We start from the raw sequence: 16,669 nt of genomic DNA, 5'->3' as shown, positions 1-16,669 counted from the left end.
ACTGCAATGAGAAGCCCGCGCACCACAACGAAAAGTAGCCCCCGCTCGCCACAACTACAGAAAGCCCCTGGGCAGCAAGGAAGACCAACACAGCCAAAAATAAATAAATAAAATTGAAAACATCATGAGACCTTTAAAATGGTTAAGCACTTTTATAATAAGTAATATAATTATATGTTATACCTTATAATTATATACTAATAAAAGAAATAAAGTAAAATGAAATAAAATAAAAGCACCAATTCTGAAATTACGCTTTGTACTCTTTTGAAAATCACTTGCTAGGCCTTTATTCCTTTATCTTTAAAAGACAACACCTGTCTACAATGATTATAGGGTTTCCAGAAGGTCCAAATAAGATTCCAAATATATACAGGAACTCCCAAAGGCCTCAAACACAAAGCATCATGGGATATAGATTGTGGTCCTTACCCCTGGAGTTGCATTCAGGAGGGTTCTCAAGTCGTTGAAATTACTTTCTGACAATTTGTGAGTCTTTTCGATGTGAGTCCTTATGTGTTGGTTCGCCACAAAACCACAGATGATACCAATGCTGCAGGAAAAGGAAAGGAGAGCATTTACTGTGGGAGCCATGGCCGTGTGGCCAGGTGCAGAGCAGCCCACAGCCGGGAGGAGGCGGAAGGTCTTCCTGTGCAGAGAACCCCTGCTCCCCAAGCCCAGCTCCTCCACTGCTACAGGCTTCCTGCCTCCATCCCATAATCCACCCACCACCAAATGTGGGCCACAGAACAAGACTCAGTCCTCTCAGGGAAGACACATATCCATTCAAGACACGTTGCTCTGTTAAATATGAGTCTTATAAATGGAACAATGTTCAGGAAATAGAAGTAACAAAGGTTATAAGACAGGGTGTGGAATACAGTCCCACTTCTGTACAGATGCGAATGTAGGTATACACTCTCCGTGCAGGGCGTGCACATACACACACACATACACACACACACTACATGCATACCTCTGCTCCCCTCAAGAAGACTGTCAGGAAAAATACTAAAATGATAAGAATGGTTTGGGCTTTCTAATGTTTTTGGTTAATCTAATTGTCTTTGTTAGCTACTGCATTGTCCAGGTTGAAAGGAAACGTGAATTACTTTAGCATTAAAATACTATATAAGCTGCAAGCCATAGAGTATACGCCGTCTCCTTCCACTTTATGTGAAGTACAAAATCAAACAAAATGATGGTGCTAAAAGTCAGTGCTTATATTTGGGGGAGGGGTGGGTAATGGTGTAGTTAGTGTGTTCACTTCATAGAAATTCGCACATATGTGCTTATGATAGGAACACTTTTCTCCATATAAAATGCACTTCAATAAAGAGTTTCAAAAACACAACATGAGGGCTTCCCTGGTGGCTCAGTGGTTAAGAATCCGCCTGCCAATGCAGGGGACACAGGTTCGAGCCCTGGTCCGGGAAGATCCCACATGCCACGGAGCAACTAAGCCTGTGCGCCACAACTACTGAGCCTGCGCTCTAGACCCCGCGAGCCACAACTACTGAGTCCACACGCCTAGAGCCCGTGCTCCGCAACAAGTGAAGTCACCGCAATGAGAAGCCCACACACCTGCAACGAAGAGTAGCCCCCACTCGCCACAACTAGAGAAAGCCTGTGTGCAGCAACGAAGACCCAAAGCAGCCAAAAATAAATAAATAAAAACACCACATGAGAGGCATCTTACATGAAAAGCTCTACATGAAAATAAAAACCATATTTTTCGAGCCATCTGAAATGGCTACATTTAATCATTTTAAGAGCTCTTAATGTCTACTAATTACTAACAATCCCCTGACAAATTAATTTGACCAACTGGTTTGTTTTTGTGTCAAGGACTTTAAACATTAAAATGTTACATTTAAGATTGCTAATCACCAAGGCCCTGTTGAATTTAGCCACTAGATGGCAGCAAGAAATTATATAAACTCATAACATACCCTAACATACCCTTTTGTTAACAGAAGTTAACAAAATTTTTAGTTTGTAATAAATTGTTAGTTTGTAACCATCCAATGGAAGGTGTAACTATGTTTCTAGAAGAAAGTTTTGCAAATAACACGCCAACTTTGGGGGGAAAATTCTGATGCAGAATATGAATACTTCTGCTTCTTCACCAAAAGCAACATCTTAAGCATGATGCATTCATATATTTACAGGTATGATGGCCAACTGTCCATTTTTGCACCAAAAGTCCCACATTCCCAGGAAACCTCTCAGTCTTGGGTAACTGGGGAGTCATTTGCCCCATTTCTGTCATGAGTCATTCCAAGGAGCATTGCTGGTCTGGTTACCAAAGGGGAAGGGGGAGGGGGATAAATTAGAAGGCTGGGATTTACATATACACACTACTATACATAAAATAGATAACCAACAAGGGGCTACTGTATAGCATAGGGAACTATATACAATATTTCGTAATAACCTATAAGGGAAAAGAATCTGAAAAATAATATATATATATATATATATAACTGTGCCATACACCTGAAACTAACATGATAATGTAAATCAACTATACTTCAATAAAAAAATAAAATTTTTTTTAAAGATAGAGAAATAAGTAAGAAATAAAGAAATAAACCTATTTTCCCATAGCAATATTACATAGGTGCATTGCCTTTCCAAACTAATCCCCCAAAGTCTGTAACACAATGTTTAACAACATTTCTTATGGTTAACAAGGTACAGTGGGGACTTCCCTGGTGGCGCAGAGATTAAGAATCCGCCTGCCAATGCAGGGGACACAGGTTCAAGCCCTGGAAGATCCCACATGCCACAGAGCAACTAAGCCCGTGTGCCACAACTACTGAGACTGTGCTCTAGAGCCCTTGAACCACAACTACTGAGCCCACGTGAGACAATTACTGAAGCCCGCGTACCTAGGGCCCTTGCTCTGCAACAAGAGAAGCCACTGCAGTGAGAAGCCCGCGGACCGCAAGGAAGAGTAGTAGCCCCTGCTCACCACAACTAGAGAAAGCCCGTGCGCAGCGAGGACCCAACACAGCCAAAGATGAATAATAAATAAATTAAAAAAAAAAAACCAAGGTGCAGTGGAATATGCAATAAAGGAGGAACATGAGACTTGGGTTCTGGTCCCACAACTGCCACTAATTCATACTGTGTGAGCTTGAGAATGTCCCTTCCCTCTGTGAGCTTCAGTTGGCATCAAAAACTAGAAATTAGATTAGATCGGTGCTTCGCAGACTGCAAAGGAGAGGGGTACTGGATGTCCACAAGGTGTCTTCAATTTTTTTTTAAGTTTGGGTTCATGTTGATGATAATCTTTAAAAGATCTAATTAACAATATCCTCTGACATTTGAGAGGACCACCTTAGAATCCATTTGTGTCGGTCTTAAGTCTGCATTGGTATTTATGAGGCTGGCATTACACCAGAGCAATAATAGTTATTAAATGATTCACTCATGCAAAATAAGGCCAAACGACCCAAAATAATGACTTTGAAGTAGTGTCAACAGAAGGGGGAAAAAAAGCTGAGTCATAGTAATGTACCTGGAGCTTTATTTACCATGCCAATTTTCAACCATTCTACACCATGACAAGTCAGGATCACCACCTGAATATACCTGCCCACTAGAGGATTTCACACTGGGGGCCCTTGCTCTCTCCCCATCATGTCCAAATTATTTGTCATTCATCATGCTCCAGACCCATTTTTGTCATATAAGTCAAAGTGAACTTGGGAAACAAACAGCAAGTCCAAGTGCACACACGTGGCTTTCCCTGAACACCCGGATAGGAGAAGGACGTCTTGCCTTGAACTCCCAGAGGTCTCGCCCTGAAGTTCTGATGGGTTTTTCTCACTTTATACTCTATTTTGCCTTTATTTCCACCTATGTTTAACTTCCCTAAAAAGAGGTGGAAACTGCTTCTTTGTCAACCTTGGGTAATGCAGGGTCTCGTGTCCATGGTGGGTGTTCAGGGAAGGCGGATTTAAGGACTGGGCTTTGTTTCATCTGATCCATTTAGAAGATTAGCCATATGTTCAGAATGTCCAAGTCAGAAACTATCTTTGTTCCTTTACTGAATAAATGCTGTTACTCCAAAAATCATCAATCAGTAAACACAGCATTGAAATACAATGCTGAATTTCAATACACCGTATTTAAAAGGACACATTTCTGTTACTCAGTTATAGATCTAATTAAAATGAAAGCATTAATCATTTTTAAAAACTGTACTAAACAGAATTCTGGGATACAATTTAGCAACTTTCAAAGCTGATTTTCACACTCATAACTCATTGTAAATTTTATATTTAAATTAAAGACAGTAAATTCAAATGCCTACACAGGCAGGCAGAAAGCATGTAGGGCAAAGTGCCTGGTATGAACCTGTGGGAGCTGGAGATAAAGATGGGGGTGGGGAAGATGCTCTGTGGCTCCAGTCAGTGCTACCATGAGGGAAGAAGACCAGATCTTCCAATTATTCACAAAAATCTGGGAATCTGGATTCATATGTAAAATCTCCCATTTCAAAGTTTTTTTCCCCATTTTTAAATATTAGCAACAAATCAAAGAAAAAAAATTTAAATACTACACAAACCAATTGATGGTCTCCATTTGTAACCCCAAATTTAAAACCCTTAGTTAAACACAAATAGAGAATTTTAAAGTTATTCTTTTTGTTGTTGTTGATTTAGACATTCCTTATTATTCAATGTTCCTTTAAGCATGCACACAAAAAAAATCACATGAAATTAATGTTTTGTTTTTTTAAACACCAGTCAACTATTAGGATATGACGATGAGGGAAATTCACCTCACACAAAAAGAGAATAAAATTTCAATCAAATGATAGTCAAATGACTATCAATTCTCTGGCATTGACACAAAAGCCTTTAAGCTATCGAAAATTTTATGTAGTACAACAAAATCTCTTGAAATTTTTAGCAGAAGATAGGAATTTATCTTTATGACATATTAGCACTATAACTTCTGTATTTTATATGGACAGACCAATTTTCTCTACTTAAAAGTAAATACTTAAAGTTTTTAGAGTATAGCTAAACATTTAGAATTTGTAGCAGTTTTTTCTACCAATTTCTACTGACAATGAAATTAGCCAATAAGAGCCAAATAAATGCTCTGTCTGTAACTGATCTCTTACTTTTTAAAGATAATTTTTCAATTTCGATTTCAATTTTATATAACTAATTCTCACATTAAGCAAGTCGCATGCTAGTTCAATTTCTTTTCTGGAAGCTTGTGGCTTCCACGCCAGGAATTGACATCACATTGTAACAACAACAAAAATGAACTTTAAAAATAGCCGTCTTCCTGAAAAGGACTGGGATTCAGTTTCACCACAGTAATTGGCAAAAGCTGACTTACCGTACTGGGAAACTTAGAAATAACCTCTATTCTGGAGAAATAAAGGCACAGCTGTTCCTTTTTGTTGTTGCTTATAACCTTTTTGAAATTCTGAAAAATGCAGTGATGACAAATGCAAAGGAAAGGAGAGAAAAGTTGGCTTTTTCTGGAGTAAGACACATCTGCTTAAAACAGCCCACAGTGAGACGTGGAAATGTAATCTTCTGCTGATGGTCAAACAGACTTACGTAAACATATGTCAACGTCTATGGAATTCAAACACTCTGCAGCTGCCTTTGGAAAAGCTCAAAAGGAAAAAGAATATGACCACATATATTCCACATATACTAGGGGATCTTTCTCATTAACACCTATGCCTTTCTCAATTAAAAAGAAAAGATTTCAAAAATTTTAATAAAATGGGATGGATGAAAAATCAAGACTAATTTTAAAAACCAACTTCTTTTTTAATTGTAACAGTATTCAGCCACAAAAAGGAACTGAGCCTGATAAAAGGCAAGTAGACTGCTCTGGGCTTCTGAAAGAATTTTTTTTAAATCATATACAAAGATTATTTATCACTAGTATCCAATCTCTGCTGAGGTCGATGGAAGCAGAGGCTAATACCTCATTTTCTTTCTCTTTCCGCTTTCTAATTTTGTGGACATTCTTTCCCCTATTATTTTATTCTAATCTTCTGATTTTGTGGACATAAGTTTCTTCTCCTTTTTATCTAATCATAATATGGAAATTTCTGTTTTCTCCTGGTCTTTAATCTTCTTGGCTAGTTTTGATTACGTGCAAACAATTACTCAACTCATGCTGATGAGGATACTTGCAAACCAGTAGGTGTTCTAAAATGATGACATCAAAATAGCTATTTAAATTTAAAAAAAAATTCAAAGCAAAGAAGTTTAAACTTTTAGTCTGAATTCAAAGTAAACAAAACAATCTCAACTACTACTCTTATTTAGACCTATTTATAATCCTTATATAAATTCAGTGTATTATGTAAAATAAATTAGTTTAAATTTGTCATTTAGCCTCAAATAGTTGATCAACTTTGGTTTAATTGTACTGAAATTTAAAATTGTTATATTAATTAATAAGTTTTACTCGGGTGGGGAAAATATCTTAGCTGATTGTGTAGGAGGATAGAATCACAGGTATTTTTTTTTAAAGAATTTTCTAAACTAAAATATATTCAGGAGAAAAAAACTTACCTAAATGTGTTTGATGGGTCTGAGTTCTCAAGAATAAAAGATATATTTAGCATTCATTTTATATAAAATGAAAGCCAAGTTTACTTCTGACATTGTAGCTTTAATGTTTATATATCTTTGTATTTAAAACCTCATATAAATAATTCAATCTGTTCAGGGTGAACTATAAAGTGTATATTGCATAATTATATGTAATGCAAATAAAAGTGCAATTTAAAAATAGAAACCCAATACAGGACATATGTTCCATTAAAAAAACTGAAAGCCCATTATTACATACGTGAACATTTATTTGGGTAAATGAGTACATGCAATAAAGAATTTTCCTGAAGTTACATCATATGTATTTATATCAAGTGAAAATTCTTAACTTGTTAAATAAATAATCATGCTAACAAGAAGCCCTAAGGGTAAGTATTTTCAAAAGGCTCTTTGTCACCTGAGCCTCATCTTTGATGTCTAGGGTATACAAAAAGGAAGACACACAGGCTGTCCAAATCTTTGGATGAATGAAGGATGTAAGTTTCAGGCTTAAAGGAAATGCACAAGGGTCTGATTGGTCTTTGGGCTATAACCAACATTCTTCTGGTAGCTGGGGGGAGGTAACTACTCCCACAGCTGTAGGGTCTGTACATTCCTGAAAATCCTTCAAATACAAAGCAGAGAGACAGGGGAAATCTGTAATTACCACTGCCCCGATCCTAAGCTGCCTTTCAGAATTCTATGTGAAGAAGCAGTTAGATTCAAATTATGGACAGAGGGAACAGGGACACAGAGGGAAACAGGAGAGAGAAAGACAGAGAAACCCACACCCACGTCTTGCAGATGAAACACACCCACAAAAACTACCTGGTGGTTAAACAAGGGTGCATGAAATTAGCTAACACATTCACTTGGATCCTGTTTATAAGTATATTGTTAAGGTCTATTTTTTTTTCTTTTTTAACATCTTTATTGGAGTATAATTGCTTTACAATGGTGTGTTAGTTTCTGCTATATAACAAAGTGAATCAGCTATACATATACATATATCCCCATATCCCCTCCCTCTTGCGTCTCCCTCCCTCCCACCCTCCCTATCCCACCCCTCTAGGTGGTCACAAAGCACCAAGCTGATCTCCCTGTGCTATGCGGCTGCTTCCCACTAGCTATCTACTTTACCTTTGGTAGTGTATATATGTCCATGCCACTCTCTCACTTCGTCTCAGCTTACCCTTCCCCCTCCCCGTGTCCTGAAGTCCATTCTCTACGTCTGCGTTAAGGTCTATTATTTCACTATTTTCAGCAGAAGGATATCTGTTCAAAAAAACTGACTGCTTTGGAATCAGTGGCAGTGCACTGGCTTTTGCTTTTTGTGGGGATTTTTTGGTTTTCCAAATTTAATTTTTAGTGTACTTAATTCAGTAAGTAATACCTGAGTGTGGTAGATAATTAAAAAGAAACAAGAAGTCTGGTTGCAGTAAGAAGCGAGTTTGCTTCCCTCCCCTTCACAGCCACCAATTTCCTTCCCAGAGGCAACTCGCCTGGCCAGGGTCTCGGCAATCTTTTCACATGGTCTCTATGCAAACATAACCAAGTGTTCACATCCCCCTCCTTTTTTGTTTTTAATCACTGGTGTTGTGTTCTACACGTGGTCTACAAACTGCTTTTCTCACTGCATCTCACCTGGGGACTGTTTCGTATCAGCAACTCTAGAACTGGCCAGTGCTCTCCAATGGGTATATGGCAATATACCAGTATTCCAATGAATGGTCCCCCAAAACGTACATTTCACCATGCTTCTACTGATGGCCACACTTCAAGAACTTTTCTTCCTGGGTTAGCAGCCCAAACTTCAAAACTAAATTGTTCTGCTTAATCTTGTTTAATTTCTGTTTAATTCTGTTTTCTGCTTAAATTCCCCAATATCAGTTATTCAGCAAAATTTGAAAGATCTTACTCATGGCTACTGAGCAAATGCGGTGCTCAGAGACACATCAAGCAGGATGCGACTGGCACTCCTCGTTGTCTCTGGGTCTCCTTGAAGCCTAGCATTACGCATGTCATAGGCACTTTATTTCTGGATATGACACACTGATTGAATGGATGAGGGAATGTGGAAAGATGACCAAGCATCACAACCAGGGGGCCAGTATTGTGAGGCACAATCCTCAGCTGAGGAATCTGATTTCACAACTAAACTTCTTCGTCTTAAAAGCAGTGTACATCTAATCTGTCAGTCCACTGGAAAACTTATGGCAGCATCAAGGGCTGCAGAAGAAACATCCTAAATCAGGAAGTGTGCTCCAGACTTCAAGAGAGGGTTCCATATTATTTCCAAAAGGAAGTACACATTTAGAACCAGAAATATGCAAATTCTATAACTGGGTAATATATCACTAAAGCAGAGGTTTCTGCCTCCAGATTACCCTGCAGAAACACTGAAGGAAATGTTTAATGAAAATGGTACACTATAGGAGCTGGATTTTTAGATTTATTTATGTATTATTTATAATAATTATTATTTATTTTTAACTCAATAATAGAGACTTCTTTTTTTTTTTCCAGCCATGTTGCAAGGCACGTGGGATCTCAGTTCCCCGACCAGGGATCGAACCCGCCCCCCCTGAAGTGGAAGCGTGAAGACTTAACCACTGGGCCACTGGGGAAGTACTAATAGAGTTTTGATGCTATGTTTTAATAGTCACAATTTTGAAGATAATTCTCTAAAGAATCTGTGAATGCAACAACAAAGGATAATTACCACCTTCAATGGAGAGAAAGGAATAATGAACTGATTTCTTTCTCACAATAAAAGTCTTCATTTAACAAACTTGAAAAAAAAAAAGACAGGTTCCAGCTTGATTGCAAACTCAAGAAAACTGGGTATATAGATAATGTTTTGGAGACTGGTTCAAGACGGCAGAGTAGAAGGACGTGCGCTCACTCTCTCTTGCAAGAGCACTGGAATCATAACTGACTGCTGAAGGATCAGACAGGAAGACACTGGAACTCACCAAAAGATACCCCACATCCAAAGACAAAGGAGAAGCCACACTAAGATGGTAGGAGGGGCACAATCACAATAAAATCAAATCCCCAAACCGCTGGGTGGGTGACTCACAAACTGGAGAACAATTATACCACAGAAGTCCACCCACTGGAGTGAAGGTTCTGAGCCCCACGTCAGGCTTCCCAACGTGTGGGTCTGGCAACAGGTGGAGGAAGTACCAGAGAATCAGACTTTGAAGGCTAGCGGGATTTGATTGCAGGGTTTTGACAGGTCTGGGGGACAAGAGACCCCGCTCTTGGAGGGCACACACAAAGTAGTGTGCATGTGGGGACCCAGAGGGAAGGAGCAGTGACCCCATAGGAGACTGAACCAGACCTACCTGCTAGTGTTGGAGGGTCTCCTGCAGAGGCGGGGTTGGCCGTGGCTCACTACGGGGACAAGGACACTGGTAGCAGAAGTTCTGGGAAGTACTCCTTGGTGTGAGCCCTCCCAGAGTCCGCCATTAGCCTCATCAAAGAGCCTGTAGGCGGCAGTGCTGGGTCACCTCAGGCCAAACAACCGACAAGGAAGGAACTCATCCTCATCCACCTGGAAGTCCTAGCCATGGCCATCAGAGAAGAAAAAGAAATAAAAGGAATCCAAATTGGAAAAGAAGAAGTAAAACTGCACTGTTTGCAGATGACATGATACTATACATAGAGAATCCTACAGACGCCACCAGAAAACTACTAGAGCTAATCAATGAATTTGGTAAAGTAGCAGGATACAAAATTAATGCACAGAAATCTCTTGCATTCCTATACACTAACAACAAAAGATCAGAAAGAGAAATTAAGGAAACAATCCCATTCACCATTGCAACAAAAAGAATAAAATACATAGGAATAAACCTACCTAAGGAGGTAAAAGACCTGTACTCAGAAAACTATAAGACACTGATGAAAGAAATCAAAGATGACACAAACAGATGGAGAGATATACCATGTTCTTGGATTGGAAGAATCAATATTGTGAAAATGACTATTCTACCCAAAGAAATCTACAGATTCAATGCAATCCCTATCAAATTATCAATGTTTTTTTTTACAGAACTAGAAAAAAAAATCTTAAAATTTGTATGGAAACACAAAAGACCAGAATAGCCAAAGCAATCTTGAGGGAAAAAAAGGGAGCTGGAGAAATCAGACTCCCTGACTTCAGACCATACTACAAAGCTACAGTAATCAAGACAATATGGTACTAGCACAAAAATAGAAACATAAATCAATGGAACAGGATAGAAAGCCCAGAGATAAACCCACGCACCTATGGTTAACTAATCTATGACAAAGCAGGCAAGGATATACAATGAAGTAAAGACAGTCTCTTCAATAAGTGGTGCTGGGAAAACTGGACAGCTACATGTAAAAGAATAAAATTAGAATACTCCCTAACACCATACACAAAAATAAACTCAAATGTATTAAAGACCTAAATGTAAGACCAGACACTATAAAACTCTCAGAGGAAAACATAGGAAGAACACACTTTGACATAAATCACAGCAGGATCTTTTTTGACCCACCTCCTAGATTAATGGAAATAAAAACAAAAATAAACAAATGGGACCTAAATAAACTTAAAAGCTTTTGCACAACAAAGGAAACTATAAACAAGACGAAAAGACAGCCCTCAGAATGGGAGAAAATATTTGCAAAGGAATAAATGGACAAAGGATTAATCTCTAAAATATATAAACACCACATGGAGCTCAATATTAAAAGAAAAAACAACCCAATCAAAAAATGGGCAGAAGACCTAAATAGACATTTCTCCAAAGAAGACACACAGATGGCCAAGAGGTATGTGAAAAGCTGCTTAACCTCACTAATTATTAGAGAAATGTAAATCAAAACTACAATGAGGTATCACCTCACACCAGTTAGAATGGGCATCATCAGAAAATCTACAAACAACAAATGCTGGAGAGGGTGTGGAGAAAAGGGAACCCTCTTGCACTGTTGGTGGGAATGTAAACTGATACAACCACTATGGAGAATAGTTGCAGCTTCTTTAAAAAACTAAAAATAGAATTACCATATGACCCAGCAATCCCACTATTGGGCACATACCCAGAGAAAATCAGAATTCAAAAAGAGTCACATACCACAATGTTCATTGCAGCACTATTTACAATAGGCAGGTCATGGAAGCAACCTAAATGCCCATCAACAGACAAATGGATAAAGAAGATGTGGTACATATATACAGTGGAATACTACTCGGCCGTAAAAAGGAATGAAATTGGGTCATTTGTAGAGACATAGATGGACCGAGAGACTGTCATACAGAGTGAAGTAAGTCAGAAAGAGAAAAACAAATATCGTATATTAATGCATATATGTGGAATCTAGAAAAAATGGTACAGATGAACCAGTTTGCAAGGCAGAAATAGAGACACAGATGTAGAGAACAAACGTATGGACATCAAGGGGGGAAAGCGGGGGTGGGGTGGTGGTGGTAGTGGGATGAATTGGGAGATTGGGATTGACATGTATACACTAATATGTGTAAAACAGATAACTAATAAGAACCTGCTGTTTAAAAATAAACAAAGATTTTTTTAAAGTTCCTAATAAAAATGAGAAAAATAAAAAACAAACAAAAAAAGAAAACTGGGCATATAATTAGAAAGTTAACTCCATCCAACAATATTCTCAAATTCCCCAATTTAGGGACTCTACCCATCTGTATGGCACAGGGAACTATACTCAGTATTTTGTAATAACCTATAAGGGAAAAGAATCTGAAAACAAATACATACATTTATATATATATATATATATAAATAACTGAATCACTGTGCTGTACACCTGAAACTAACATAATATTGTAAATCAACGATATTTCAATTTAAAAAAAAATTTCTTGCAAAAGATCCCTTTGGACGTACAAATCAACTAGAAATACTTGCTCTGCCTTCCTGCAGGCTGCCTGTTTCGAGAGAGCTATTTAAGAGGAAGGAGGCGCTGTCCTGGGAGGTGAATGCTTTCTTCATTCCCAGATTTATCAGGATGGCTTCAAAATGAAAAAAAAAACATGGGGTTGGCTTATCACATAAACTACAGCAGCCTGGTTACAGCACTAATTTCTGCTTACAGTGATGTGCTCGGCAAGCATTTTTGTTCTCTCTTTTCTGTTTTCTGCTTTTTGTATTTTGTTGTTGTTTCCAACTCATGCTCAACAGTTAAAACACAAGATATTTCTCATCAACCTAAAACACAATCAGCTGTTGTCCAAGATGCTACTTGCCTTATAAATATACAAATCACCAAGAGGGAGAGTGTAAAGTAGTTCTTGAGGGCGGCCCCATTTTTCTTCTGTCGCTGGTGCATTTCTCCACCACACTTGTTACAGCAACGACACAAACTAAAGACAAACCCCACCAGAGGCATCAGAATAATAAACAGCAATCCCAGGACAGCACAGATAATAATCCCGATCTCATAGTAGATAATCTGCAAGTCAAACAAAAGAAACAGCACATACTGTAACATAAAATTACACGTAGAACATTCCACAGTGTACACATTTCATGCTTTGAAGCTATTTGTCATCATGAGTTAAATCTTGAGCAGTGTGTGTGTGTGTGTGTGTGTGTCCATTTTGAAGATCCTTCTTGAAAGAAAGAAAGCAGAGATCTGAGTTATCAGAATATGGGATCAAGCAGTTACTACCTTCTTTCAACTTCCAGGAAAATATCCAAATTCAGGGTCAAGTTGCAAATGGTGTCATTTCAACCCCAAAGGTATTTTGTTTGTTTTTAAACGGCATGACAAATTTTGGCAGAAGTCCTTGCATAATGAATAGTCTATACCAAGGATGTTTTTCACCAGAAAGATAGAACTAATAATAGTTATTAAGGATTCAAAGTAGTTTGGATTGGATCGATTAATGACAAATTCATGTTTAGTTATGAAGGAATCTGGAATATATCTAAATTTAGAAAAAAAGGCTCAGACTTTCCAAATCAGACATGTTACTCACAGGCCACTCAGTTTCCCCACCCATGTACTGGGAATAAAATACGTACCTTATAAGGTCCTTGTGAACATTGCAGATAATGTATGATTAGTGATAAGGTGCCATGGAAAGTACCTGGCGTGGAGCAGACACTTGTTAAGTGCCCCTTTCAGGCTGCTGAGCCCAGCCTCACCAGCTAAGTCTCAGATAGCTCCTAGGTTCCTAGGAACTAGCACAATAGCTAGACACAATCAAGTGACCTAAACCTATTTTCATAATCACTGATGGCTTTATTCCAGGCTAAATAAAAATTAATGCAACAGGATGATAAAACTCGTTCTCATTCCAATTCATGTATGCAGTTACACTTCCATAAAGCAAGACACTTTAAAAGAATGGCAGAAAATTACAGGTTGGTGGTTTGCAACCTGTAATGGTTTGTAATGGACCAGCTAGATAAAAATACATTCTGAAGCCAAGCTGAGCAAAGGAAAACGAAACCCAAGCCTTGTTCCTAGAAGCAAATGTGATGTCTTAGGAGAGAGCAGTGAACTTGGAGTCAGAGGACCTGCTTTAAATCCCAGCAGGGGCAGCTTTTAATTCTCTAAACTAGGAAATGTTACATTAGCATTAATGTCATCAGCATATTGTGAGGGACAGATAATTAAATGAGTTAATGTGTAAACAACTAGCAAAGTGCCCAGCACACAGCAAATGTTCAATCAGTATTAGCTAACTCGTGGGCAAACGCTTATGAGTATTAAGCTAGGTGCAAACGGCACTTGAATATTATCTACTTCCATAAGGTTAAAATGCTAAAAAGAAAAAAAGTGATTGCAATTTTGATGCAGCCTTCTTAAGCTAAGTTGGACACCAGGGCCATGAAAAGTCGTTATTTGCTGGTGTGTAACCCACCCTTGAAGACTCACATCATTGGCCAACTGAGAAACCAGCTCCAGACACTCCAAATTCTTACTTATTTTGTTATCTTTCTCAGCAAATATTCTAAACTGTTACTATTTTTAGAAATTGTTTCTGGGAATTTCCTGGTGGTCCAGTGGATAGGACTCCACGCTTCCACTGCAGGGGGCATGGGTTTGATCCCTGGTCGGGAAACTAAGATCCTGCAAGCTGCATGGCACAGCCAAAAAAAAAGTAACACTGAACCCCAAACCCAGGAGAGAAGGTGTACTGAAATGTTTTTAATGAACTATCTTTAGCTCCAAATACAAATTTTATATTTTGTATATAAGCTTTCCAATGTCACTACTAAATATTAGGTTAAACAGTATCAGGAACAAGATTATGTCATTCCCAGAGTTCACGTCTACACTTAAAAGTCTGGCCAAGATCTGGCAAGACCTAAATTATTTCCTGATATACTAAGATCTCCGGAGTGCTTTGTGGATTGTGTTGAAGAGAAGCTCAAGATTTAAATTTGCAGATGGGCTGCTATTCTTTCGTGGACTACAAAAGCTGAAAGAGAAGATGGAAGATGATGGCAGATACAAAAAGGAAACAATTTAAAAATCATCACAGTGGAGATGACAGTGAACAGAAAGTTCTGGTAAAAGCGTCACACCACTCGCGGGCTTTAGACAGAGCAACATGAAACAGCAAGTGAGGACTTTACCTTCAGAATCAAGACTACATTTTCTGGCTGAGGAAGTCAAAGCCGTTGCAGAGTTTGTGCAAGCAGAGGCAGCATGCATCAAGAAAACAGAAAACATTACTGGAGTGATTAACCACAACTGAGACCATTAATATCCCACACAGAGGAAATCAAGGGAGAGGAGGATGACACAAGACAGGAACATAAAAGGAGCATTTATTAGACAGTGTTTTGGGTACAGTCAAGCTCTAGGGCTCACATTTGGATTTACATTGGATTTCTTGAAAGGTTCTTAATCAGTATGCTAATCAGTTATGGACAAGGGGAACTAGAGGGAAAGTTACAAATGCTTAACACACTAACCACAACCACATGGTCTCCATGAAACAGAGAATCAGTGGCTGCCTAGAACCGCAGAGCCCAAGGCACCAACTTCCAAGTGTCCTTTCTAAAATGACAATCTTATGGTATCATTCCCTTGTTTAACAGCATTCCATGGATTCCCACCATGTTTAATTCAAACTCCTCCACGTGGTCCTATGTTATTTAATTCTGGTTTCACGCCCCCATTCTTCTTGACCACTCTAGTCCCCAGAAGGCATCATGGTCTCTCTCCCTTTCCTCCCTCTTGCTTGAACCTTATTCCCACCACTCTTCCCCCAATGAAAGTCAAGTCTGAGCTTGGATGTTGCTTTCTCCAGGAAGTCTGTCTTGATAACAACGTCTGGGTTTGCTGTACATCCCTCCTTCATGATGCCATGGAGTCCTACACCTGCCCTTTCATGGTGCTTACCTCATTTGCTCAATTTATAAGACTATCCTTCTTTTTGGAAGAGGGAGGTGACATACATATGAAGAGGGACAAAGTCATTATTGTTGTTATAGTTGACTTAAAATGTCCTTATGTGGTTAAATAAAATTATGTGGCTCCATGGTGTTCCCCAGATGACGTTTTTCAAATTGTCTGGTCCAGGAAATCCAAGTTTGGAAGCCATTGCCTTAGCTGGCAGATTTTCACAGGTGCGGAAGAACAATGTTTGTGATGTTAAAAACCTTTAAAGGCGGCATCATCTGAAATGTTGGGATGGGCAGTTCAGATACACATGCCCCTGGGGACCCACAGGGCATCTTGAGTGACCCCAGCCTCCCTTCATGGGTCCAGGCCCCACGGGCTTGTTACCTCCCAACCTTGCCAATCATAAGCGCCTCACGGTGTGTGTGTGTTAAAAACACTGACTTCAGGCCCCTCCCCTGGAGAAGTGTCAGGAGATTTGGGTAAGACCAGGAATCTGTCTTTAAAACAAGCCCTGTGTCATGATTATGATTAAGTGCCTCTTCAGTCTTGGTGTATAGATACCTCAGCTCTCTCACCTTCCCAGGGGCTAATTCCCACACCGGTGTCTTCTGCGTCTATCACAGCTCCTCGACAGGATGGAGCTCTGTTGCCCCCTGTGGCGGGTGGCGGAATGATACACCCTCTACAGGCAGCCCTCC

The 16,669-nt window shown here is 39.0% G+C and overlaps 1 protein-coding gene across 4 annotated transcripts in view; it reads right to left on the bottom strand.

Annotated features, from left to right (window-relative positions):
* PROM1 (prominin 1) overlaps window positions 1–16,669 on the bottom strand; it is a 165,079-nt gene that overhangs the window by 52,282 nt on the left and 96,128 nt on the right. For all 4 annotated transcript variants that reach the window (XM_081226402.1, XM_081226399.1, XM_081226400.1 and 1 more), the window contains 2 exons: window positions 12,853–13,058; window positions 433–553 (listed from right to left, as the gene is read on the bottom strand). In XM_081226402.1, coding sequence (XP_081082528.1) covers window positions 433–553; window positions 12,853–13,058 — 327 coding nt within the window. The remainder of the gene's footprint in view (window positions 1–432; window positions 554–12,852; window positions 13,059–16,669) is intronic.

Source organism: Mesoplodon bidens, assembly GCF_964165515.1.
Source record: "Mesoplodon bidens genome assembly, chromosome: 1".
In the NCBI taxonomy this organism is placed as follows: domain Eukaryota; kingdom Metazoa; phylum Chordata; class Mammalia; order Artiodactyla; family Ziphiidae; genus Mesoplodon; species Mesoplodon bidens.
The sequence above is the reverse complement of the archived record's forward strand: the minus strand, read 5'-3'. Positions and strand labels throughout refer to the sequence as shown.